The sequence below is a fragment of the Drosophila nasuta genome, chromosome 3, assembly GCF_023558535.2.
Source record: "Drosophila nasuta strain 15112-1781.00 chromosome 3, ASM2355853v1, whole genome shotgun sequence".
Classification (NCBI taxonomy): Eukaryota; Metazoa; Arthropoda; class Insecta; order Diptera; family Drosophilidae; genus Drosophila; species Drosophila nasuta.
In genome coordinates, this window is record NC_083457.1 from 32563359 (window position 1) to 32590979 (window position 27621).

At 37.6% G+C, this 27621-nt stretch overlaps 2 protein-coding genes across 4 annotated transcripts in view; one reads left to right on the forward strand and one right to left on the reverse strand.

Annotated features, from left to right (window-relative positions):
* The window catches only part of LOC132792714 (G protein alpha o subunit), a 37394-nt gene that overhangs the window by 3441 nt on the left and 6332 nt on the right, over window positions 1–27621 (forward strand). For 2 of the 3 annotated variants that reach the window (XM_060802163.1, XM_060802165.1), the window contains exons 3-4: window positions 11406–11590; window positions 11657–11817. In XM_060802163.1, coding sequence (XP_060658146.1) covers window positions 11406–11590; window positions 11657–11817 — 346 coding nt within the window. Of the gene's footprint in view, window positions 1–4876; window positions 5002–6599; window positions 6977–11405; window positions 11591–11656; window positions 11818–27621 lie in introns of those variants that run through there. The other variant, XM_060802164.1, reaches the window with a different exon arrangement.
* LOC132792713 (probable cytochrome P450 49a1) lies at window positions 12650–27122 on the reverse strand. The gene is made up of 14 exons (XM_060802162.1): window positions 26635–27122; window positions 21837–22129; window positions 21598–21764; window positions 21365–21530; window positions 15772–15852; window positions 15566–15682; window positions 15381–15457; window positions 15084–15279; window positions 14847–15021; window positions 13676–13845; window positions 13505–13583; window positions 13341–13440; window positions 13150–13274; window positions 12650–13094 (listed from the first exon to the last, which is right to left on the reverse strand). Exons 2-14 carry the CDS (start codon window positions 22088–22090, stop codon window positions 12981–12983), a joined length of 1821 nt encoding a protein of 606 aa, XP_060658145.1. The 5' UTR covers window positions 22091–22129; window positions 26635–27122; the 3' UTR covers window positions 12650–12980.

Here is a 27621-nt window from a genome sequence, read left to right on the forward strand (position 1 = left end):
GAATTTAAGATAAAAACTAGAATATATTGCAACTCTAACTCAACACTCGAGAGTTTAGTATTTGTGATTTAAGGAAGAAAACAAAATTTCTTTCCATTTCTTATTCGTAAATTTATTAAACCTCTTTGCATTATGAGTATTAAAAATATATGCGAATTTCACATCCTAAATGAAGCTCCAAAGCGAGGCATCTGCTGCTGTCTGAGCTAAGCTTGAACTGGAAATATTTCCTCTTAAAATTGTTGTTCTTATGCCTATATTTCGATTATAGTTTGCATTCTATAAGCAGTAAAAGTCAGCTTCGATACAAGTCAAATTTAACAAGACTGATAAAGTGCCTCAGATAATTTAGTCTTTTATTCGAATTATTTCCTCCCAAAACATGAATTGTTTTGCTTATGCCTATATTTCGATTATAGTTTGCATTCTATAAGCACTAAAAGTCAGCTTCGATACAAGTCAAATTTAACAAGACTGTCTAATAAAGTGCCTCAGATAATTAAGTCTATGTGGTAACTGCTGCTCTTCACTTCATCGCTTTGACTTTGTGTACAGAGTGCTATAATCACTACAGGTAACAAGCCAATTGCAATGTGGTTCAATGTGGGGCAAAGTGGTTCATGTTATACCCTTGTTGCTGTTCTTGTTGTTGTTGTGCACTGCACTTTGGTCTTTTGGACCAGAGACGAATGGTGAAATGCGGGACCGGAAGCATCAAATGGCGGCAGGAAGCCGACCAACAAACAATGAACGACAACAGGCGACAAACACTGAGAACAGAGGACGTTATTTTGCAACAGTTGCCAGTTGCCAGTTGCCATATATGAGGAGCCATGGGAGCAGATGGGGGCGTGGCATTTTGTACACAAATGGTCCGCCTTCTGCTCCTGCTCCGGTTTGTGCTCCGGAAGCTTTAACACTTTAGCATAATTTTGCAGCCAAAAGAGGCTATCGAGGAAACATTTGCTGCTTGTGTTTTATGGCAAAGTGAAGCAGGCGATTTATAGACAATGCCCAAAGCCAAATTGTGCATGAGACGCCTACCAAATTGATGTAATAAATTCTCATTTTCATTCCCCTCATAGTCATGTTTATAAAATGCATCTGATATCGCACTCTAAGTGTCTGTTGTGAACGTGCTGAAAGTGCGGATTGAGATGCATCGCTAAATGCGAATGATTGCGAATAAAAAACTATAAATCACAGCTATTAAAAGTAGCTTAAAAAATGTAAAGAAAATAATTAAATTCCATTTGTATGAATATGAAATAGAATTAATATGTTGAAAAGTGAATACTAACATATTTGATTGTATTTGAAATATTCTAAATTTAAGAATGTTTGATCTTGATTCGAAATTTTGCTTTCTGGCTATCATTTTGATATTTTTTCATTCTTAATACATGAATATATTCTTCAGTTCACAATATTTTTCAAAGAATGCCTAATTTAGAATTATTTGAAAATTATTGGGTATTCATCCTCTGTGTTCAAATTTAACAGATTCAACTTATTTCAAGATTTTTGTTACTAACTTTCAAACATTTTCTCCCAGTGTACATATGTATGAAAAAGTTTGTTATTTAATGCTGAAGTTACTGTTTAAATTTGCAGTTAATATTTTCTAAAAATATTCGCCTTAATTTCAAATGAAACTCAGTGAATTGAGTTGTGTTGCAATTATCAAATATTTATGCAGATTTGTCGAGCGTATACAAAAATATTCAAATTAAGTTTTTGCAGTTCCGAGAAATGGTCACAAAATAGACTTAATAGCGCCATGAAAATTGATTTTCTAGCTAAAAAATATTTACTCAACTGGAAAAACGCAAAAGAATGCTTTGCACTCAGCTATAGCTCGGGTAGAGCAATGACTTGGATTGCTTCACCCCTTTGGCTCTGCCTAGTTTATGCAAATATACGTGCTTCGTTAAATAAACTATATAAAAACATGGCAAATTCACGACACAAATCGAATTTAATTGACTCGAATCAAATGTCGCCGAGAAGTGCCAAAGGGCTCTGGCCCCCCAGACATGCCACAAACAAGAGAACAACAGAGAGAGAGCGGGAGAGGGGGAGACAGAGTGAATCTCTCAGCGACAAGTGCAGCACAAGTGCCTGCAGCTCCCCCTTCAGCTCCCTTTCGTACCTCTCTTCAGTCACTGCCATTTAAAAGAGTTCGCGTGATAATAAAAAATACAGCACACAAAAAAAAGCAACTAAAAGCAGTCAATTTGTTTGTCGTTGTCGTTTGGCTGCGGTTACTGTTGCTCCGCTTAGATTCCCTCTAAGCTCCCCCTCGCCACCTCTCTCTGCCCCCTTCCCCTCTTGGGGTGGCTGCCTAACTGTGGCCTAACCCAATTCATTCAATAATTTCATTTGCTCGCGCATTGTTTTCACTTTTTTTTTGCACTGGCGACTCGCAAATGATAATTCAATTGAATTTGTTGTTCTATGTGGCATCTATCCTCCGCCTCCCCCCTCTCCCTTTTCCTCCCACACTTAGTAGCTTTAGCATTAAACCAGGGCAGTTGTTTTGGCACGCCATTTGCCCGTTTGCTGCCGTGAAATGCAATTACCTTTCAGTTTCTGACATCGACGCCAATTATCGCCGCATTTAACTGCCCCAACAGTCCGACCACATAGCTTACCTGCCACACAGTTAATCGAGAGGGGGAAGGAGGGGAGGAGCAAAGCTAGTTCTTGGAAATGTCTGACTATCAGTTACCATTGTACAAATTATAATTTCCAAGTGCAGTTCATAAATTAATTGCCAAGGAAATTCTAATTAAAGCACTAATTGAAGGCTAAACAAACTCACTAACTCAATATCCATTTACCGAGAGCGTGGATTGAATTTATAAAGCATTCTATTGTTCGGGGAGGGGGTGGAGAAAATGCCAGATATTGTGTGTGGAAATGCTTAGTGCATTTTCCACAGTAATTAAGCAAATGTCAGCTATAGATTGCGAGTGCGATAAATGAAAATTCTATAAGTGATTAAATTGAAATTGAACGGCAAGATTGTGAAATAAAATGTCCATTAGATTTTAGTATTTTGAGAGTTTCATAGATACATTGAGCTTTATTTCAAATCGAATTTGCTCTTTTAAATCTAATCAACAATTCCTTAACTGAGAACTTTATTCAACAAAGTATTTTATAAGTTGTTATCAAAATATTATAATCCAAATAGATTTTCTTTTACTTCACAATTTGTTAGTTGATCGCAAAATTAATAGTCCTATACTTTAACTCTATAATCTATTTGTATACATACATAATAATGAATGTTTCCCGATATATGGATATATGAAGTAATTAACATTTCTATAACATGTTTATAATAGAAATTTAAATAAATATTCTATTGATATAAATCACATTTTATTTAATGATTATTCATTCAATAGAATTAATGTATTCTTTATATTTTAAATCTGTAATGCAATTTAGTATCTACTCTTATTGCATTCAATTTTTACTTGTTATTTATTCTTGAACCTATTATTCGACTCTCAACTCTTCTTAAGATAATACACAGACTTTCATCAGCTGAGCTTGATTGATTTCCATATGAAAAACCCTTGAATAACAAGTAATAAATTGCCATTTACTCGACTCGCAAACGATGCAAAAGTCGTTTTTCATAATGAAGTCGAACGTATGTTGAGCATTTCGCTAATGTAATCGATTGCAGCTTTGATTGCTTGACGGCACTTGGCTTTTTATGAGTTCTGCAATAAGATTAATTGCTCCTAAGCATTGTTGTTGTTCCGTGCTCTGTGTGCTCATTGTTCGATGATTTGGAATCGAAACCTGTGCATTGATTTTGGGCAAGACGAAACTCGAGAGCGATATGCCTCTAATTGAGAGTTGACGCCTCGTTGAGAGCCAGAAAGCTTTCGGTCAATTAACTGCTGCTGCTGCTCTGCTCTGGTCTGTTCTGCTGTCCAGCTGAGCATTCAATCAAACAAGCGGCAATACAATGACGACAACTGAACACTATCTCGCTCCTATCAGAGCAGTTCCATCAATTGGCCTCCATTTCGCTTTTTTATGGAATCCGCCGGCGGCGTCGACGGCGACAGCAGCAGCAGAGATGATGATGATGGTGATGGTGATGGTAGTCAAGTTGCTTTCCGCTTCGGTCTGTCCAGCATGCGACCCGTATTTTCAACTTGTCAACGCTCTCGTCATTTGGCAAAAAGGTCAGCGTGACGGGTCTCGTTGCCTGGCTTTGGCTTTGGATTTGGCTTTGGACATGACTTAGACTAATGCGTTTTGGCTTAGGTTTAGCTGAATGGAGTGAGGGACTCGTGTTTAAATAGCAAAGCTATTTAGAACTGCCTTAAAAACACTTGTTTGTCCCTTCGCTCTCTTTCTCTCTCTCTCTCTCTTGCTCTCTGTGTGGCGTGGGCAACTCGTTACTTTGGTTTGTCCTTGCTATTGTCACACTCGTTACTTCGAGCTACTCGTTGATTTCGTTTCGCTACTTTAACTGGACCAATTGCAGCGCGCTCTCGCAGCTTTTGTGCTTTTTTGTTTTCGAACATTCCAGCTTGTTGGACACCCACAAGCTTTTCGTTACGGCGCATGCGTTCGCTCGTTATTTCTCTCGCTCTCACTCTCTCCACTCGTTTGTAAAGCTTTGGCGGCCATTCAGTAATGTGTGTGTATTATGCTTTGCCTGCGACTTCAGGCGAGTGTGGAGAGTACGAGTGTGAGAGTATGAGGAGTGGGAAATGGAGGGTGAGTGAGAGTGAGAGATTGAGGCAGTTTAGGGCGGCTCCAGGCTGTCATTTTGCCAGTCCAGCGAGAGTCCAGTTGAGCTCCAGCCAACTCAGTCAGTTGGTTAGTTTAAGAGCAAAGCGAATCGTCGTCTAACAAATTCACAACGCACGCGAATTTCCCGAAACACAATCTGAATCGACAAAAAGGCAGCTAGAAAAAGCTTCTAGCCTAATGCAAAAATTATACAAATCGTGCGCCTACAACGTAAAGAATTTCAACACACAAAAAAAACATGAATTTCACAAAAAATACAACAAAAAATCATTTTTGAAAATCAAAAATAAAAACAATTGAGTATTTGAGTGCGCGCACGTTGACAAACAGCCCAGAAATCAGGCGAAGAGGCGCGACAAGTGCTCGATAATTTGCTTGATAATTGCGATGAAATTGAAAAAGTGGAAAATTAAGCAAAAAATTGTTTGTAGCAAAGCATTTTCCGAAAATTCATATTGAAGCGTATGAATCATGTTATTGTGCTTAACGCTGCTGGAAGGCGTGCAACAACAATAAACAACGAACGAACAAAAGCGAAGAAAATTCACAGTTTTTCGCATTAACAAAATAAAATTGGAAAAACGTTGAAACGTCGAAAAATAACAACTAAAAGAACAACAACGAAGTGCGAGTACGAGTGCGATTTCGATTTCGATTGCGATTGCTGTTTGCTTTGCGTCAGAATAAGCAACCCCCTCTCTCTTTCTCTCTCCTTCTCACTTCCCTGCTCTGCCTCTCTATCGCTCTTCCCCTGTGTGCATTTGTGTGCGAGTGTGTGTGAATGTGTTTATGGCCACTTGTAAGACCAACAGCAGCAACGTTAGCCAGAATATAAAAACTCTTGGCCTGTCCAATGGCAATTGCAAATAATGCCACGGCTATTCATTTGAATGCCAATATTATTTATGAGTGCTAATAAACGCATATCGAATATATACCATACATGTACATACCTATTTATACATATGTACGTATATATTTATCTATACGTTAAACGTATATATATTGTAGGCGCATATTCGATATGCATTAATCGACTGTGAAATAGAACATTCAATGTGGTTCTGCTTGTATATCTTATTGATTTTTTTGTTTTCTATTTCACTTCGCTTCATTTTCATATTTTTTTTTGTGTTGTACTTCTTTTTGTTTTGTCACACGCTGCGTATGCGTGTTGTCTATACATGCATGTGCGTGTGCGTATGCATGAATGTGTATGTGTGTGTGTGTCTATCAAGGCTCTAGTTGCAAGCACACACAGAGAATAATATGATGTACACAACCCCCAATCAGCCAATCCCTCTGGCAACTTCACACCTTTCCCATGGCGCGCTCTTTTCCTCAATCAAGCCCAAAATCTTGTATATGCGCTAATTGTATTATTTTCTATTACAACTTTTTCTCGCTATTCATTCTTTCACTTTTGGGCTAGGAGTCAAAAAGCACACAGCAAAGCTTTCCATAAGAAAACTTTCAATTTACGCTCTCGCGAGAGCGCAACCCCAAACCCACGCTCTCTTTCTCTCTCTCCCGTTCTCACGCTCTCAGCCAAGCAGCTGTTGGTTTGGTGGAAGAAGAAGGGGCAAAAAGCACGAAGCGCGAATGATTCGTTTTGGGGTTTCTGTTCGGGATTTCCTTCGTTCATTTCGTGCAGCATCCGCGTGGGCAACGATTGTGTTGTCCTGGCAAAATCATCGCACTGGATCTGGTTGCTGTTTGTCAACAAATGCGCATAAATTCAATTGTTTCACGGTTATGTCATTTGCTGACAAGTGTACAAATCTTTCGGTCTCTCTCTTCTCCGGCAGTGTTATAACATAAAGTGTACAACAACTAAATTGTAAACAAAAAAGAATAAGAAAAACTAAACAAAAGTAAAAGAGCCAAAAATAAAAGCCAAGACGACGCAACGAAACGAATACGTCAAAAGACAAAGTTTTGGAGCAGCAAATTTGATTTGTTGTTACGTTAATTTTGGTTGAACTTCTGCCCCCGCACGTATTCGGCCATTCAGTTGGCCGATATCAAACGACCTTCAAAACGTTTTGCGTCGAGGCAATACGCACCATGGGCTGCGCACAGTCTGCCGAGGAGCGAGCCGCAGCCGCCCGGAGTCGCCTGATCGAGCGTAATCTCAAAGAGGATGGCATACAGGCGGCCAAGGAGATAAAGCTGCTTCTGCTGGGTGAGTCGTTAGTCGAGTAGTAGTAGGGACAGAACAGAGAACCGGAGGAGAGGACTCTCTCCTTGTTTAATACCCAGTTAATACCCATTAATATCGTGTCCTCATCGTGGTGGCGGTGGCGATGGCGGTGTAATTACCATAGCATACTTAGCGCCGGGGCCAAGTGGCATTAACGAGCTGTCAAAAGCCTGTCTCCTAATGCTGACTCGACGTATGAGTAATCTAACCAACAAAAAAGCATACAAATAATAAAAATAAAACTCATTTGTGCTGGCTGGTGATTCTTTTCTCTTTTATTTTGGGGGAGTCTGCTTTGCATCGCCAGCAGCACATCAAATTTTTGGTTGGGCTTTCGCTGCTGTATGTAAATGCCATAAATTTAATAATCACAATAACATTCATTCATATACATACGAGTGTACAAATACATGGCCAATGAATGTATTCAGACTCAGACTACGCTGGCAAAAGTTCAAGGTCAATCAACGGGTGGGTGTCGAGACTCTTTCTACCCTTTCGTTCACTATATTTATACATATATACCTACTATATGCATGTTTATGATGTGCACCGGTAATAGTTTAGGGCAAACTGCAATTCCATTACCAACTGCGAGCATTATGGTAATAATATATTACTTTAGCTACTTACCTCGAAAATCTATTGGCTTTCTTCTTCTGCTTTCTATTAGTGCTGTCATTTGTCTATTATTGAATATTCGGATTGCACTCGAAGATAGAACAACAAAGTCGCGACAAACCTTGAGAGACTTTCATGACTTGTTTATAGTTTGGTGACACACAGAAAGTTTGGAAGGTCGATATGCAAATAAACATTATAATAATGTAGTTCTGTCTATTGGATTTGTCTAGTTTCAAGTCAAACTTTTGAAACAACACTAAATTCTGTCGCTTCTTTTGTAACTTATGTTAAATATAAAAGAAGTCAACTATTAAAAGTTTCAGCAAAGAATTTCACTAAATAATTATTATGTTACATTAATGATTGCTTAGTTTAAGTTTAAACAATGTTTCATATTTTGATTTTAAATATGAGAAATGCATTTATGTAGATCACATAGCTTCTACATAGAATAAATGAATAATATAATATGAGAATACTTGATTATTACTGCTAAGTAATGAATTTGAATTACTACGGCAACTTATTAGGAACGTTGAATTTCCATTGCATCTTTAATAAATGTTTTATTTTGAGAGTGCACTTAATTAGCTACTAGAAGCCTTATAAAATCGTGTTAGATTAGATATCTAGCTGATAGTCCTAATGTGAATTTCAATGCTATGACATTACATTCGTTCTCCATTATAAACTTTTTAATTTATGTGATGAATAGAATTCTTGTAAACAAATTTAACTTTATACTTTTATTTAATGTTATAATTTATTTACATTATAGGAAATCTAGAAATATTTGTGTTTCTAAATTGCAAACAAACAATTAGCAACAATGATTAGTTTTAAATTATTATTATATATTTTAAATTTTTATGGGAAAGCTGAACAAACTCAAAAGTAGAATGCAATTTATTTCACACTTTTTGAAATTTATATTTCTATTAAAAATCAAATGTATAGATTGCATAAAGATAAATTCTCCCGAATTATCACAAAGACGAAGAAATACAAAAGTAGAATGCAATTAAATAAAGTTGAATTTTAGTTTTTGAAATAATATTTAGTCGTGCCTACCCATTCATCTGCTTTCTGCACAGGGCATAAGCTCAGTCGAATTGCAAAGTTACCTTTACCATTTTAGCTTTTAATGGTGTCAAAATTCCCAGTTAAATGAGTAATATTCATAATTTGAAGACTTCGCACTCTGCAGCTGCATGGAAGTGTATGAATATGTGTGGGAGCGAGTGTTTATGAGTGTGTGTCTTTGTGTGCGTGTGTTTCATTTCCCCCCATAATTTCATTTGAAGGTGCCTGCATTTTTGCCGCTGCTGCTGTTGCTGTTGCTGATGTTTACATTTTTCGTATTTCATTTAATTTCCTCTCGCAAATATCAACGTCAGGCTTTTCGGAACGGGGCAAAAGATTTAATTTCTGACAGTTTTTCAGTGTGTGTATGTGTGTTAAATTCTGCTGAGTGTGTGTGTGTGTGTTTGCGCTGGAAAAAATGTTTATTTAAAATAAGTTTTGAGAGTGAAACACACGCAGAACAAAAAAAGATGAGCGGAGAAAAGCAAAACTCATAATAATAATCAAAAACTAAACTTTTACTCGTCGTCCGTCGCTCTCCTTGCAAGTGGACTTTCTCTCTCCCTCTCTCTCTTTCGTTGGAAATGTTGCCTTCTCGCTTCGACTATTTATGCAATTTACGTAGGCATTAAATTTAAGCACTCGCCTTCAATTCTACACAAACAACTCATTAATTTCACGTGCCGTCAGCCATAAACAACGCCGTCAACGCCTTCGATCGAAGCACACACACATCTTGTCGAACTGTTCCAATTTCCTCAACTCACTGCGATTTGATTGTTTGATTAAAAGGCTTTTTTCTTTCTTTCACTCGCTGTGCACTCTCTTTTTTCTCTACACTTATTATTTATAATCAAATATTCTCTCAGTAATTACATTCCGAGCACGTTGAACTCTCCCACTTTTTGTTCTCTGTTTTTTGCTTTTTTTTCTCACACGGAGTAACAAAAAAGAAAAAAGCCAAACAATTTCATGGAAGGGCAGACATTGTTAATTTATGGACATGTAAACGAGGCGCAACACGTTAAGTTAAGTGAGCGACCCTTTCATATATGCTCTAAATATAGATTGAACTTAATGGAGCCCAAAGCGCATTCCAACAAAATGTTCTTTGACTGTCATAAATAGAAGGGGCGGGAGATGGCAAACTTTCCCATTGGGGCTTTTTTTTCCAGTGCTATTATACCCGGTACACATAAAACAACAGGGTATTATAATCCACAAATATGTGTAGCAGATCAAAGAAAGCATCAAAGCATCTCTCACTCTATGAGCGCATAAAAAGATCAATGAAAACAGCAAAGAGGATATTGCATATCCGGCTATCCGTCTGTCTGTCTGTCCGCCCTTATAAACATCTCATTCTTTTAAACTATTCAAACTACGGACCCCGAAATTGGCAAAGATTAGTCTCCCATTAATAAAGTTTGTAATAGACTTCTGAAATCATAAAAAAAAAACGAATGCGATTATACAAATTTAGAATCACTTAAATCGCTTTCAGATTCTCCATCAGTATCTCAAAGTCGAGCACACTCTACTCTAGCTCTCGGACTTGTTTGTTTTCTGTGTGTAAACTACTTTGTCTGGCATTTTGTATGTGTGTTGTGGATTGATATAAGATTAATTTTTGTGTTGTCATTAATTTTATTACTTTGTGTGCCGTGGGAGGGAATTGTAACACACAAGGGCAGAGTCAGAATCATTCAATTTACCTAGAAATTTAAATATTATACATACTACATATATACAACAACATTCCTCGTAGTTTTACTGCACCTTAATTGCACAAAGTGTGTTTCGTGGAACTTCTTCCAATTAGAGTCGGAAATAGATACTGTTTAAAGCTGCGCTAAAGCTCAACACAAGCTCCTAATCAAGGATAATGTAAATGTGCGCTTGAAAAACAATTTTGCTGCGCAGATTATCAACAAGTGCAGGCAACAAAAAAAGCCCCACTCAATTATCGGGAAAAACTATGAAAGGTGCCTATGATGGGGGGAAAAACTGCAAGCTCATGCAGCTAAAATTAGACGTAAAATGCAGACATGAAATTGCCACTCAAAGAGGAGGGAAAAGAAAGGGAATGAAAGGGTGCATAAGCCAGGCTAACGAAAGTGCTTGATGGATGTATTTGGTCAACGTTTTCTGTTTTTTCTGCTAGTTTGTTTCTTTTTCCTTTTTTGTGTGTTAGAGAGCAGCAAAGTTGACCAAAACGTTGGCTCAACAATTAATCCTTTGTTTTTGTGAACACTGTGAATGTGGAATGGCTCAAGGGCCAAGTCCAAGCGAGGAGCATAAGATGATTGCTCAATGCTCATCATGATCATAATCATGATAATAATGATAATGCTGCTGATGTCGTCGTTGTGTCTGTTTGTGTGTGCTAAAGGCCATTAAGCTCTACTTGTATAATACAAAGCGCACACATTTAGCTCGACGACGACGAACTATGCACTTGTAATCTCTGTGTATAAATATTTATAACCCTCCCCCCCTTTGGGTTTGTGTGTGCGTCTTGCGTCACTGCACATAATCAGACGCCTTCTGTATTTTTTTGCACTTTGCATCTTGTGTGTGTGTTGCTGTTGCCTTAAGCAGTTTCAGTTTCAGTTGCAGTTGCAGTTGCAGTTGCAAGCATATTTTGAATTCTCTCTAACTCAATGTGTTTTGGTTTCTTTCTCTTTCTGTTTCTGTTTTGCAGGCGCCGGTGAATCGGGCAAAAGCACAATAGTCAAACAAATGAAAATCATTCACGAGAGCGGGTTCACTGCGGAGGACTTTAAACAATATCGACCGGTTGTCTACAGCAACACAATACAATCATTAGTTGCCATACTGCGAGCCATGCCAAATCTTAGTATTCAGTATAGCAATAACGAACGGGAGGTAAGTCAACTAACCCAACTACAACTCTTATCAAATTATATATATATTATCATCATTCTCTTGTAGAGCGATGCAAAAATGGTATTCGATGTGTGCCAGCGAATGCATGACACCGAACCCTTCTCAGAGGAGCTGCTGGCCGCCATGAAACGCCTTTGGCTCGATGCCGGCGTTCAGGAATGCTTCTCGCGCAGCAACGAATATCAATTGAATGATTCCGCTAAATAGTGAGTAGCGCCATGAATAATTTATGAATCTTTTTTGACCGACCCACCCGCTCCCTACAAATAATCTGCCAGCAAATTTGCCGTTTGCGACAATTGACCAACCAAGCTGAGAATTATGTTCCTTTCAGGCAGCTTTATGCTCTTTGAAGGAGCAACATTTAGCTGTTATACTTTCGTGAATGTTTTTGGGTTTCTTTTTAGTGAATTTTATATATTTTTTGATAAGGGTTTCTTTTCTGAAGTTTCCTTGTCTCATACTTTCCTTTATGCTTATGCCCTTGGAAATGTGAGTTTCTTTGTTGAAGTCTTTAAGTCTTAGCACCCAATCTTAGACTTTGTTTGCTCGGTATTAAAGCTACTTGTTATTCTCTTTGAACAAAATTCGTATTCATTGCAGTCTTTGTTAAATAAATCGTAAAAATTCGCTTCTTCTTTAAGCCCTTTGCATAACTGCAGTCAGTCTACTGCGTAACTTTCGCAAACGTTCCACCCGCAATTGAGTGACAGCCTTCATATATATTTATATTCATATCTTATCGCTCACAATGCCGACGACATTCATGCTGCCCTTGAACTTAATTTAGTTTGTCGGACGCTGCATCTCAATGAAAGCAGAGCAGAGTTGCAATTAATCTTAAAGATACAAAAAAAGCTTTATTATCTTTAGCCTTCATACCATTGGACATAATCACAATGAATAATCGTTGTCAAACATGTCCATTTTCATTTCCATTCCCATTTCCATTGCCGTTTCGAACTTCCCCTCACTTTTTCGTTCCCGTTTCCATTGCGTTCCCCACGCGCAATTTGATTAATGATAAGCGCAAAATGCGTTGCATACTTTTTGGCTGTTTTATTGGCTACGACTTTTGGTTACAGTACAAAACTAAACTAAGCTGATGACTAAAATGATTACATGTTACGTATGTACAAGTTGTAGTTGTGTCTTGTTCAGTTGTACGACACGCGGTCAGCTGCAGCTGAGATACAGCTCAGATACATTTGTTTCTCAAGCCCATTTGCTTAATTAGAAAAAAGAGAAACACGAGAAAAGTGAAAACCACGACACAAAACATGCATAACGAGAAGCAAACAGACACAGAAAGCTAAAAATATAACACAGCCGCCGCGTTGTCACACAAAGAACGTGGCTTTTGCTCCTTTTATTCCTCCCTCGGCGTTAGCTTAAAGTTTAGCGGCGATTTCGGTATGTACGTTGAGTTGACGCGATAAACGAATTCCTCCGAGTCGTAAGAGACTTTGTATTTGCGAAAGATCTGCAATTACATTAAATTAAATTAGCTGCACGCTCTCTATCTATCTATCACTTACCTTGGCCAGCAGCGTGTGCAGTTCGATTTCAGCAAATCGTCGTCCCACGCACATGCGACGCCCGTAGCCAAAGGGCAGGCTGACAAACGGATGTATCTTCTGGCCAGCATGTGGGCAGCCCTCAACTAAAGTGGACATATGAACTAGAATCTACTTTCTCTTTAACTCTCTTGCTGTCTCTCTAAACTTACCTGCGCTCTGTTTAAGCCAACGCTCGGGTATAAAACGCTTGGGTTCGGGAAAGTATGTGGGATCATTGGAGACCACCAGATGTGGGAAGATGACGTGCGTCTGCAAAAAGCGAATGCATTAAATAGTTGACTATAGTTTGCGTGCAACAGCCACGCCCACTTACGCCTTTTGGCACATGATAGCCGTTAATAACGGCATCCGACTGCAGACTTCGCCCATTCGCAATGACAACCGGACGCATGCTGTAAAATATACATTGCAAAAGTATATAAAGTATTAAGCTACAATCAAAAAAAAAGCGTGGGTTGCATGTTGTTGTTGCTGTTGCACGTACCGCAGTGTTTCCTTGACGCACGCACGCATATACGGCATCTGCTCAAGGACATGCTGATTGATTTGCGCATCGCTCGTTGGAAACGCCTGTTTCAGCTCCTCGAATAAACGCTGCTGCTTCTCGGGGTTCTTGGCCAGCTGATAAATGGTCGAAGAGGCTGCGACTGAGGTCTGCAAATATAAAGCGTATGAACAGAGCAGCGTTTAATCTTTGATAAACAGCACAAGCGAATCCAGCACATTTGCTCTTTCCCTCGGTTCTCTCAGTATTTCAGTCAGTTGCTCATTAATTACATAATGAATTGGCTTACGCTTCGTTGTGCCATGAAGCATAATGAGCCAGCCAGCCAGTCATAATAGCTCAGCTACTGCTGATAAAGCTGCTCATTTGCTAAACAGCAAACTAAGTCGCGTTTCGTGATATTAAAGGAATTGTCGGAATTTTCTGGGGAAAACTCATTGCGGATTATTGATTGTCGCTAGTTGAAGGTCAAATGTATGAACTTATAGAATGTAGATAATTGAAAAATAGTGTAGTTAAAGTTAAGTTGTAAAAAACGAGTAACAATGTAGCTAAAGTCAATTGTTCTCCTAACTAGGTTTGCATGGAAGCTAATAAAGCGAAGAATAATTTGTTGTGAATGCATTTTTAACAACAGAATAATGTTGTTTGAAAAGAGAAGAAACTTTTACAAATGCAGAAGCTGAATAGTAAATGTTAATTGTGGCATTTAATTTATCATTGGAAATGTTTAAGACAAACAAGAAAAAGAACTAACACATTAAAATAACTTGTAAAATTAAAAAATATTTACAAATCCTATGAAAAAAGGGCTTGTTCAATGAATGATTTAAAATGTTGTTAGTAATTTCGACGCTGTATGATATCAATTTAGTCAGTCTTAAATCGATAATTTGCTTAATGAATTCACTTCAAATATTTTCGGGAGCAAATAAGCTTTGTCAGCAAACGAATGAAAACATTAAAATTAATTGTAATGAAACATTTACAAATAATATAAAAGAGTTTGTTTAATGAATGATTTAACATATTGTTTGTAACTCAGACGCTGAACTATCTAGATCAATGTCTCAAAGAGTTAACATACACATTTATGAACATACTCTTAGATCGATAAATTGTTCTCCGAATTACATTCCACTTCACTCACCGTATCGACGCCTACGAGAAACAGATCGAGAGCCAAAATAGCAGCCAATTTGCGATTTCCAGTTTTGCGCACGATGCGCTCCACAATGGAGATATCGGCCTCGTTTTTGTGGACATCTTGCGCTTGGTCCGCATCGGCTTTGTCCATCGTTTTGCTGATGTTCTTCATGCAAATGCTGCAAGACAATAAATAAATCAACAAAATCAGCACTGGGATTAAAGTGAGGGACAAACATACGCGGAGAATTGATCCAGAGCGCGTATAAAGCTGCGATAGGCTTTTGTGGGATAGACACGCCAAAGGGGCATTCGAAGCTCGAGCTCTGGGACGGCCCAAAAGAACGTATTGATGGCCTCAATAATTTGTTGCGCCTCCGCGCTGCCCTCTGGCTTCAAACAGCCCAAACGTGTGTCCAGTGAAACGCGACCGACAGCTATGCAAAAAGAAAGAGGAAATGGTAAAAATGAAAAGAAAATATATAGTATATAAGCCATGCAACTTGGCCATTTTGCTAAAAAAAAAAAATTGGCTTACATTCAAGCGCCCATTTGTACAGTTCATGCAGAAAGTTGTCGGGCAGCTCTTGCTTCTCATTGCGCATCTCGTCTATGCTGTAAGAACATAATAATACAGCAGATGATGAGGATGATGATGACTGCTGGTTGGTTACATAATTCGCCTCCCTTTGCCCTCTTTCCGTCTGTTGTTGGCCAACTTACCGCACCATAAACTCGCTGGCAATGTCATTGAGAGGCGGTATATACTTCTTGGCTGTTTGCGGCTGCAGCAGAATGTGTTGCACCTCCTGGCGGAATGCCTCCCACTTGGGCCCGTGCCTAATTGAAGACACAGCAAAAACACGCAAAACTTATGAGTTCACTCACTCACGCTCAAGTCAAATGCAACGCAACCGTTTCATACTTACACGCCAATTAGACCTGCCACATCGCCAAAGAAGTCGCGTCTCAGTTCACCCTTATAATGTCGCAGCGATGGCATCGAGGGTCTGTAAAGCAGAAGAAGAAGAAACAGTCGCACGGTGGCGCAATGCGGCGTATGAGCAATCTGCCAAAGGACTTTGCAAAGAGACACCCACAGGAAAGTTGATTTTAGACCTGATACCCAACTCACTCGCACGCTCTCCCTCTCCCTCTCTCTCTGTCGCACATCAAAGAGACATTTTCAGCAAACATGCTAAAATGACGCGTGTATCTTGTAGATACACACATGTATCTTGTAGATACATGCGTTATTTGCATTATTACCACACGCTCGCATGTCCCGCCATATAAATAGCCACGTTTTATTTTGTTTTACGACTGGGGTCACTCATATCTCTTTCTCTCTCTCTTCGCTCTCGATTCCGTCTCCTTGTTCTCTGTGTCTATTTACTTTTCGCGTGTGTATCACTGTGTGCGTTGCTCTAGGCAACAATATTCAATTAAATGGCAGAAAATAAAAGTCATGCGACACTGTTTACTTTGCAACTGTGCAATTTACAAAAGCTATTCACACACACGCAAGTGTGCGACAAAATGGTGGACGGGGCATTCACTGCACATAAATCTACGTTATTCTTGTCCAAATTAAGGCATATATATTGCTGTCTTTAGCCTCAGGCTAGACTATTATCAAAGAATAACATTTTAGGCCGAACTTTGCATTTTTAATGTGGTTAAGAACTGCTTCAGGGACTGTTAGAATCGATTACTAATAAATTGTAATCACAAAATTTCTTTAATGTTTGTTATATCTATAAATATAAATAAAAATAAAATGTATTGTTCTTGCATTTATTTTTCAAAATATTGAAAATTATTTCATAAAAGAGAGACCTTAACTCTTTCTTTCTGCTTAAGCACGTGCACATTAAATGTTTCTCTGATTATCATTATCCATGGAAATGTTACTGCGGCAGTGATTATTCAAAAATGCCAAATTATTAAAACTTGTAAAGCTGTAAACCAATTTCTATGTAAACATGTTTGGCTCAGAATATTTTCAACAATGATTTGCTAAGTTGATATTTAAATTTACAACATTTCTTAACTTAATCTCTTTTTATGGTTTGTTAGAATGAAGTTGATAAAAAGAATTTTATAAAAATCACTATTAAATGTGAATTTGCCTAAAAATTTTCAAGTTGCAAATTCAGTTTGTAAACAGAAAATGTTTTAGAACAGCATTGAACACTTAAAAACAACTATCATGCTATGCTAATTTTTATCTCAGAATAATTTGAACATTGTTATGCAAAGTTGCTAATAAAAGTTGACGAAATTTTTTTGTTTTAATCGCTTTCTATATATGTACTATATAGTTTAAATCAGTTAGGCTGCACAGACCGGCAATGTTTAATGGAAATTAAATGCAAATTAAAGCAGTTTGTCTGTCGAGCTGCTAAGCAAACAAGTTTTTGACATCAACCCAGATACAAAACCCGTCATTAGAATTCGCAACAAGAAGGAATTATACATTAAAAAATGATTCATTTTGAAATGGAAAGTTGCGCTTCAAAGCTAATCTAATTTCTAACTTAAGTGCACTCAATTTAAGTTATAAATTATTTAAAATAATAAAAGACCCACAATTAAAAATGTGAGGTCACAAAACTTCAAACGCATTGCGCCGGCTGCATATGAAATACCATAAATGTTGTAAATTATTACAATTATTTGCATTTTATGCATCGACATGAATTCGGCTTGGCATTTTAATATACCAAACTTGAACAACATCTTTCGCAATTTTAGGCCAGTCTCAGGCTGATAAACTATTGTTGACACCGCATCAGCCAGACGTGTCTATGATGTCTGCCTTGTCTGCAGCAAGATTGTCACGACAACAAATACTCTTAACTGCGCGTTAAATCTTGAGTTTATTTTGTGATTTTCTTTAAGCTATTCGCGCATTTTTCCCACACACGCACGCACACACCGAAACAGCTCTTTCAGCTTGTTTGTTTGCTGTTTGTTGTTGCTTGAAAGTTATGTGCGCCATAAAATACGCTGGGTTAGTAGTTGCTATGAGCTCAACACATTAAATTCGACAAGACAGGTATATTCACTTGAGCAAGGCGAATGTGACGTCAAATGAATATTAATCTGTAGTCGATTTAAAGCTGGTTTAAAATAAAAGTGCAATGTCATACAAATTATTTTCTAAAAATATGAATTCAATTCATGAATGAACCTTTTTTAGTTGCAGTTTCGGTTTCTTTTTGGTATATTTTAGTATTTTTGGTATATTATTATTATTTATTAATTGAATTCATGAATGAAACTGTAGACTTAGGTTGCAGTTTTATTTCTTTTTGACATATTTCAGTATTTATGTTTATTTTTGGTATATTTAAATATTTTTGGTATATGGTTTCGTTTTGGCATATTTTAGTATTCTTTTGATTTTGGCATATTTCTTGGTATGTTAATTTGATATATTTTAGTACTTTTGGTATACAAATTTGGTATATTTTAGAATATTAATTCAATATATTTTAACGATAATGTACTATTTTGCGTTTTTTTAATGGATTTTACTTGATTTAAATAGTCTTAGGTCTTTTTAGCTCTTTCCAAAAAAGAACTTGTGCCAGCAAACTTCTACACAAAACGAATTCAACGATTATAAATGAATCTCAAAGCGTATCTTGCAGTTTCCATACATTTTAACCTATTTTAATATATTTTTGCTATATTAATTTAGTATATTTAAACGATAATATTGTATGTTATTTAGTAAACATCTAAGCAAGGAAAGCTAAATCTGAGTTCCTTTTTTTAGCAGTGTATTTTATGCTTGCAGTGTAAACTGAGCTTCGACTTGTGTATCTATAGAGCACGCTTTGCTTTTGCTTAGTTTCTTTTGTTGTTAGTGAAATGTTTTGGGCAAAAGCAGCCCACACGCAAAGTGTTTGTTGAATGCTTGGTATGTCTATCTCTCAGTCGGTTGGGTTGTTCGGCGAATATCTTCATCAGTCAGTCACTCGGTTAGTTAGTCAATCAGTCAGCGCGTCTCTTCATCTTGCTTATTTCCTTAGACCAACACACACGTGCGCGTAGATCAATCAATTAGCGAGTGGGGCATTCATCAATCTTTTGGGCCCGGTAAACATTTGTTAACATTTACGCATTTGCGCTAATGTCAATTTATTATCTATTCTTTGCGTCGTCAACTTTTTAATGATGACGCTGCATAAAAACAAAACATTTTTCTTTGACCGTTGAATGGCAGACACTTTTAAGATGTGTCTCCACTATTTGATTGTTATTATTATCGTATTTGTTGTGTTCACATTTTGTTTGGTACACAAATCTTAACGTAACTTGCCAAAATTGGTTCATGGCCACATGAACAGGCAAAAAAATAAAATAAAAAAGAGCAAGCAATGTGTTAAATAGAAAAAAGAAAGCTTATCGAGTTATGTGAAGTATTCGCTTTCGTTTGCTGCTGTCTGCTGTGTCTGCTTAGGCAAAAATTTGACGAAAAAAACATACACGCAGATAACTGACAGATATAAATTCATATTCATAAGATACAAAACGCAAGATATGGGTTCGCTTGTTTTTTTTGGATTTTTTGCAGAGTTTCAAGTTTTTGAGGCCTACAACTGACAAGAGTGAAAGTTTTCAAATTCAACTCGAATACAACTGAAGCTTGCGCTTATTTTGGCATTTGCAGACGGTTCTAATTGAGCACGTAATTGGAGCATTAATTACTGTATAATTGCCAACGAGAATCCTTTTCGGCCTGGCCAACTAATTACGCACACGCTTCTGGCCAACTGCCAACGTCACACACACACACGTCCACAGGGCACACTCACACACACCCACGCACACTCGCACACCGACTCGTCAATAATTTAATTATGAATTTAATGCAATATGCGCATAAATAATAAACACATTCCAGAGACCAACCAAGCAGCTCCACAGCACTTCCTCATATTTAATGCCTGCTACTCCACCCTCTGTCTTTCTCTCTCCCTCTCACTTCTCTCTCCTATCCTCTCTGTGTGGGCTTCTGTTTAAGTGCAACCATGCGATAAATTGCACATGTCAATTAATGTGCATTTCATTTAAGCTGATTATTACAACATTGCAATCGTCCTTATAGCAGAGGTCCTTTCTTACCCACATGTATCTATATTATTTATACTCTTGTATAAATTGCCTTGATTCGCTTCTCTTTGCCTCAACTGTCACTTCTCAATCTCAATTATCTGCTTGATACAACATTTCCTTGACAACTTTTATTGTCCGCAAATATGTTTATTATTACGAAAAGGTCAAGTGTCGTGGCAATTTAGCAAGAAATACAATCGAAATGAAAACAACTCCAGAACTCACAATCGAAATGAAAACAAACAGGAAAATTGGCATTGCTTGAACAGTAGCATAATATTAGTTTAAAGAACAATTTCGAGTTAATACAAATTCTATGAAATGTGCTCTCTTTATTTTCACTAGAATGAATTTAAATCTTTTTGAGAGGTTTTTTTTTCAATACTCAATAAATTGCTGTTTTTATTTATTCTTTTGACTGCAAATTGAATTTTATAGCTCAATATGCAACTAAAAAAAAGAAAAAATTGTCACTTAATCGTGATAAATGAACTCGCCCAACCTTGGCTTTAAACTCGTGTCACAAACTGCATAATAGCAACAAAAACAAGTAAAAATGTCGAGTGTGCTCGACTGTAAGATACTCGCTAATCATTTTGAATAAACTAAATAAAGCAGTAATATACCGAAGGCCATATTTGGTATATCGATGAAGAACTCATTAGACATATACCAAAAAATATACCGAATGTCATTTGGTATATCGATAAAGAACTACATTCTAAATATACCGAATAATATACCCCAAAATAATTCGACAGTCATATTTGGTATATTGATTAAGTACTTTATTCGAAGTATACCAAATAGTATACCACACAAATACTAAAATATACCTAAAATCATATTTGGTATATCGATAAAGTAGTCTACGTTCAAAATATACCAAGGTGTGCAATATATTCCAAATTGCCAACCAAAAGCAGATAAAACTTGATTCCAGTAGGCGTAATTTGTCTTTCTTAAATAACTTCTACAACATTATAATTTTATCTCTTATAGTCTCTGAGATCTAGACAGATGAACATGGCTATATAATCTCGCCTGTTGATGTTGATCAAGATCAAGCATATATCAAGAATATAAATACTTCTGTCTGCCTGTTACATGCTTTTTTTTTGCCAGCACGAATTTATAATACCCTTCTACACTCTGGTTTGGGTATAAAAACGTATTAATAATTTAACGGAAAAGCCAATTGAATTGTCAGCTGAAAAAGTGCGCGGAAATTTAAAATGCAGCTAGCATAGTGAGAGTGTGTGGGCCACGTCAATGGCAATATTCATCGATGGGCAGGCAAATGTTTGCTGTCACAACCTACGCTGTTGCTGTCGTTGTCCTTTGTGACACTGTCGCTACTGCCACGCCCACCTCTGTGTGCTCTGTGCTTACCTGTGCGGCATGGTCTCCTCCTTTTTGAATATATTGCGTATTTCATCGCCATCGAATACAAACAGCAAATCCGGATGTCCAATAAGTCCGCCCACTTTGGCCATTTTGCCATAGTTGACATGCAGCTCATGCATAACCTTGTCCAGGTCACTAATTTTGTATGTACCTGCAAGAGAGTGAAGTAATGTTGATGAATCCCTCTTGCTTGCTGTTAATGGAAATGTATAACTAACCTATTAGTGGCGCAAATCGCCACGAGTTGCCAATCAACGGCAACGGATACGGCCCGGGAACCTCCGAATACGGACGCACAGCAGACGCAGCAGCAGCAACTGATGCTGTTGTTGCTGTTGTCGGTGTTGTTGTCGTTGTTGTTGCTGCTGTTGTGGCAGTTGCTGTGCTGCAGTTGCAAACAAAAAGTAGAAGCTTACAATATGCTTACGACTGCGCTGAGCAGCAGCTTCTCATTTACCTGACTTTGGCTGCAGCATCTGGCTGCCTTTTCAATTGTTGTTGTTGCTGTTGCTGTTGCTGCTGTTGTTGCTGTCGTCGCTGCAATGCTCCAGACGCAATTGATTTTTCAATTTCCGTTGCCACACCGACGCCATCATGCGGAAGCGCCGCCGCCACCCCGCCCTCAGCGGCTGTGGGCGGTGCCACCACCCGCGTCGCCGAGTAAGTGGTGCGCCTTATCAACGCCGCCGTGGTTTTCCGTAAGCTTGACATTTTCGCTCGCCCAGCTTTCGCAGTTTTGCCTTTCTAGAGCTGCAAAGTGTGTACTTTGTTGAGAAAAGTTGTACTTTTATTATTATTTGAGTAGTCAGCGACTAAAACTAATTCCACAATGCGAACGCACTGCAAATGCTCTATTAAATGCTTTTTAAAGCATTTTAAATTTTCGATTATTCAATTTCTTCCCAAAAGCTCTTTCAAATAATTATTTAAAAATTTAAAATTCCGCTATATTGAGTTTCTTTACAAAGGTTCACAACAATTTTAATTTAATGCTCTTTCAAATAGTTATTTCATAATGTAAAATTCTGTTTTATTCAATTTTTACTAAGGTTTACATAAACTCCATTAAGTTACATTCAAGTTCTCTGCTTGGATTTTAAATCAAATTTGTGGCTGTCAAATACTTTTAGCTCTACAAAAAATTGTTTTTTGAGAGGCAAATTTCATATAGAGTTGATTCTTCAGCTTCATCTAATAAATGCTTTTTAACTCAAATTGTTCATTAAATTGATACAAAGGCTTTTTAATTCAAATTGTTCATTAAATTGATACAAAGGATGACCGGCATATTTTTAGGAAAACACAGTATTGAATTAGACCACCAATTTAAAGGTTTAATTTCATTTATAAAGCTTATAGTTTAATCCTTAAAATGTCCATTTGCATTTCAAACAGCCAGAATTTATAGCTAAAATTGCCAACTATTTTAGATGGTCAATATTCATTAAATTTGTAATTAAAATTCAGCAACTAATTCATTTTTGAATGCTTATCAACCAAAAACTAAAAATCATCAACGCGTAGTTTTCCATTTTTACAGCATTCATTTGCACCTCATGTTGATGTATTATTGCTCTACAATAAATGATATTTATTTGTTGATTTCTTTGCCAGAATAGTTGATTTGAAATTTTCGCTCTTTATTGAATTTATAAAAAGAGGAAAAGCGCAGCAAACCTAATGCAAAACCCATAAGTGTTATCGATATAGCCTGAGGTTAGGGAATGGAAAATTCGCTAGAAAAGCGATGCGAAAAACTTGAACAAGTTTTAGCGCTTTGCGGGCGCCAACTTGAAAAGCAGTTTGAGAACTGGCAACAGAGTTTTCAATGTAATTTTGCAAATAAATGAATGTGCAGCATTTTCGTTGTTGTAATTGTAGTTGTTGGTGTTTCGTGCAACTTGCCACTTGCCACTTATTTTAGATGAGTTGCCGCAAGCAATTTTATGCTCAAGAAAATGCAAACAAATAAAACTTTTGCAATTATAATAAATACGACAATAAAAGCACAAAAAAAAGAATATAAACAAGAGAGAAGAGAGACAAGAAAATGTTGTTAATTTCAGTGGGAATTGAGCAAATGTTGAGCCAATGTGTTAATTTGTGGCGATATGCAACTTATAGTCGATGAAATGAAAGACGCATTTCAGAACATGAGATTGAGAGGAAGCTGTGAGTTTTGTGAGTTTGTTATTTGCACACGACAAGCACAGCAAAAGTTATTGAGTAGAGTTGTCAATATTTGAACGAAAGCCAAGGCTAAATCATATAAACAAAAAAATGCCGATGAATAATAAATAAATTATTGTATTGTACAATAGATAAATGCTGATGGCAAATACCACAAAACAACTTGCACAAAGTTGACTATCAAACAGACAGTAAAATCAACACACACACATACGCAGTGGCTCCCTGAGGAGCATTGGAGCATTAGAGCAGTTGAACATTGTATTTTTGGGGCTAAACGAACGAAATAACATATACATACACTTATTGGCCAAAAGGCACAATAAGGCAGCAGCGACGCATTTCGGGGTAAAATGACAGCACTTAGTTCGGGCAGCGAGCGAACCGAACCAGCGACGAGTGAAAGGCAAACAACAATGAACAATTTACAGAAATCTATGGCGATGAAATGATGTTGCCTGCCGGGGCCAACGAATTGCCAACTTAATACAAATAGCATGGCCTAAAAGAGCAAAACACACACACGCATCAGCATCAACAGCAGCAGCCGCCGCCTTGTTGATAAGCCAGCTTTAAAGCGAGTTTCATCTCATTTCCAACTGAAATGCGAACTGAAATTCCAAAAAAACAGCAACGCGCATTGTTAAAGTTTTTACTGCGCGAGCCAATAAAATTCAAGTGGCTAACAATAGCATTCAATACACATATATATGTATATATATATAATATATATATATATAATATATATATATATATATATACATACTTTTTGTTCACTTCAAAAGCATGATTTGTGCTTTTGTGCTGTGTGGCACGCTGCGTATGAGCAATATCTCAATAGAGATTGCTTATACGCCGCGTCGTGCTGCCAATACCAACCAAAAAAAATCTCATGGCATTGTAGTAGCTCTCCTTTTGTGACTGCTCAGCTTAGCTCTGCGCCTGCTCCAACTTCTGCAACTTCTGTGCGCTTGTAATTTAAATGCCATTTGCCACAAACTCACACATACACGCGTACAATTTGATGAAATTTTTATGGCACAATCAGAGTGTGTATGTGTGTGTGTATACAGCATCTCTCTCTCTCTCTCTCTGTGTGTGGCTTAGCTGATATCCTTGCCCTTGCCTTGACAAAATGCGACCTTCAGCTGCTCGCGTCCAGCACTTGAGCTCTACGACAACGTCACTAAGTGAGGCACCCCTTCTCCATCCCCTTTCCCTCCCTCTCCCTCTCATCTCTTTCCTATCCAGTCACAAGACACATTACAAACTTATGAGCCTTATCGGGGCATGCCTCATAATGAACTTGAGTGATAATCCTTGCGCCAAAAAAAAGAAAAGGAGAAGAAAAAACGATGGAATAAAGAGACACCCAAATGTCAAGCAGCAGCATCTCAAGCAGCTTCTGCCTCAAGTGCTTGATGAAGCTGTTTGCCCATCTGTCTGTCTGTCTGTATATCTGTCTGCTCGCTTGGCCTTAATTTGGCTTTGACTTTGACCATGACGCCAGCAGGCCAAAACTTGACTGGACGCGTTGCCAATGAGAATTGTCTGACTGAGGCGCCATAAATGTCTTCTGCTGATTAATTGACAGAGCCAGAAAGTCGGGTTGTTAGTAGCACTCTGTGCAATTTTCGAAGAATTGCTAAGTAAAGCTAAAAATACGAGTCAAGCTTAAAGCTATCAGAAGCGAGTTCAAACATTTTATTCGCCCTAATAAAAATTTGTGACATCTAAACAATGCGTAGGCAAAAATGAAAGTCCCACGACCATGACTTTTAATTTGTTAACTTTTATACTATATGTATTCTTTAGTTTATTTATTACACTTTCTAATCTTCGGCAGCTAAAAAAATTATGCGTGCTGTCAACTACATATTTAAAAATATATCAGTGACTGTGTCTAACAATAAAGATTCGCAAATCTTAAAAACTTGTTCGTCTACTAACTCTTAATCAATAAATGTTTGTCTATCTCTTCTTTATGGTACATTTATTATTATAATTTAGCAGACAAACATTTGTGAAGTTTTCTATTCTACTTAAATCTCTTCTTTATGCGGTGTTGCAATAATCATGATGTTGATTTAGTAAATTAATTCGCACTTAAGAAAGCAAATATGATTACTTAATTCCACTGAATTTATTCAATCTGATATTTATGAAAATTTCATCTTGAAATTCGCAAAGTTTGCCAACTTTTGAAATCTTTTTGTTATGCAACACACTTAACTATCATTATTATCCGATGCCACACATAAAAGCAGAAAACTTCGAGGTTCCATGGAGACCATCTTTAAAGTTGTGCTCAACTCATTTACAGTCCTTCTCTCCATTCATTTGCCCCTTTCAGTTGCTGTTGCTATTGTTCTTTATAGTACTCAAGGTGCTGTTACGCACGAATGGCAGCAAAATCGAAAGAGAAAAAACAACAACAGAAATGTTGTTTGCAAGCAATTTGCCTGAGATATGAGAGCAGACATCAGACGGCAGACTATTCAGAATATTCTATGCTGATTAGCATCGTTAAGCTAAATGCTTAGAAATGGATGCTGCCGGCATTCCCTGAACTCCAATCTTCGATAACAAAGCACAACAGAATAGCAGCTGCTGTTTGAACTGTGCTCTTAAAAAAAATAAAAACAACAATGAAATTTTTGCGTCATCATTCGAAAACTATCTTCACGATTGTGATGTCTTTTCTCTGCTTTGGTTGTTGACTTTTATTGGCGCAGCGGCGTTTTGGTTGCAACAGATGTGCGTTTAGGTGTGGTCCACTCACTGGACTGTGTTTGTTTGCCTATAAATATTTATAAAATCGCTGGACATATAGTATTTTTTCTCTTTTTCTTCACGCCTCACTTGCAACTTTGCGTTTGTTGGTTCCATTGCACTTTTAACTAGTTTGTGGTATTTAGCTGCGCCTATTTAGGCCACATTTTGTAGGCCTTGACTAGTTTGCAGTTGAACAGTTTGCACTCGAAACAGTTTTCACAGTTTCTCAGTCAGTTTTCGCAGTAGTCACGCTGTCAAAGCGAGCTAAATTTTCAATGCAATTCGCTCACCTTTGAAGTTTAAACACTTGATTTAACGAGACTCGCTTCGTTTGTCGTTTTCTATTGTTTCACACAATGAGTATTTATTTTGATTTTATGTACGAGTTATTCATAGATTTGATTTGCCACTGTCACTGTCACTGTCACACCGACACTTTCTGAAATAGCGCTCAGCTTGCGACTTGCGACTTGCGATTTCAACTACGAATTCCACTCCGACTCCGTGAAGCAAACGCGACGCACTAAACGCGATCGCATCGCTTCTTAGTCTACTTATAGGATTGCCATAAGTCACAACGCTTGAACGCTTTCTGCTTTAACTTCAGCTTCGGCTCAGCTCCAGCTCAGTCCGGTCTCGGAGTCTACTTACGGGTCGTGTCTACGTGAGCTCCGAGCTCCAGAGCTGCGTGAACCAGTCTCTCGTCTTCTTCGCTTCCGATCTTCAGCTTCAGCCTCAGCTGTTGTTGTATTTTATTGTTAAGATACGCCTGCTAATTGTGTGCGCTCTCTTTCTTTCTCTCACACGCTCGCACTCTCTCACTCTTTTTGGTTTCTTTCGCTGGCTCAAATTGAAAGTACAAGTGTTTGCTGCTAATCAATCTCACTAAAAAGCAAAAGTTTATGCGGTTAATTCGTAACGGTTATTTACGCGCTTTAATTCACGAATCGATTTGATCGCACTTTTTGTTTCGGCTTCGATTTGTTGTAACATTGGGGAGCGCTTAGTTAACGCCTAGCTAGATTTCACAATGGGCCATCAAATAATTAATGGCTAGGCCCAAGGCTGGAAAAGCAAACACAAAGAAGAGTCAGTGCCACAAATTGCACTGCGTTTATAATTTGCAAATTAGACAACAATAATAAATAGTTAACAACTTTATTTGAGAACTTTAACTTAGTTTCAAAGTCAAGCAAAGTGTAATAAAAGAACAGCCTAAATGTTTGATTATTTTTGGATATTATTAGGTAATTGTCTGCTATTAAAACCAGATGTTA

Coding starts and splice junctions, on each gene's coding strand:
- LOC132792713 (XM_060802162.1), bottom strand. CDS start 22,090: ATGTCAAGCTTACGGAAAACCACGGCGGCGTTGATAAGGCGCACCACT. Junction 15,458..15,565: donor GCCAGCGAGTTTATGGTGCG/GTAAGTTGGCCA, acceptor ATGTTCTTACAG/CATAGACGAGATGCGCAATG. Junction 15,022..15,083: donor GCTCTGGATCAATTCTCCGC/GTATGTTTGTCC, acceptor ATTGTCTTGCAG/CATTTGCATGAAGAACATCA.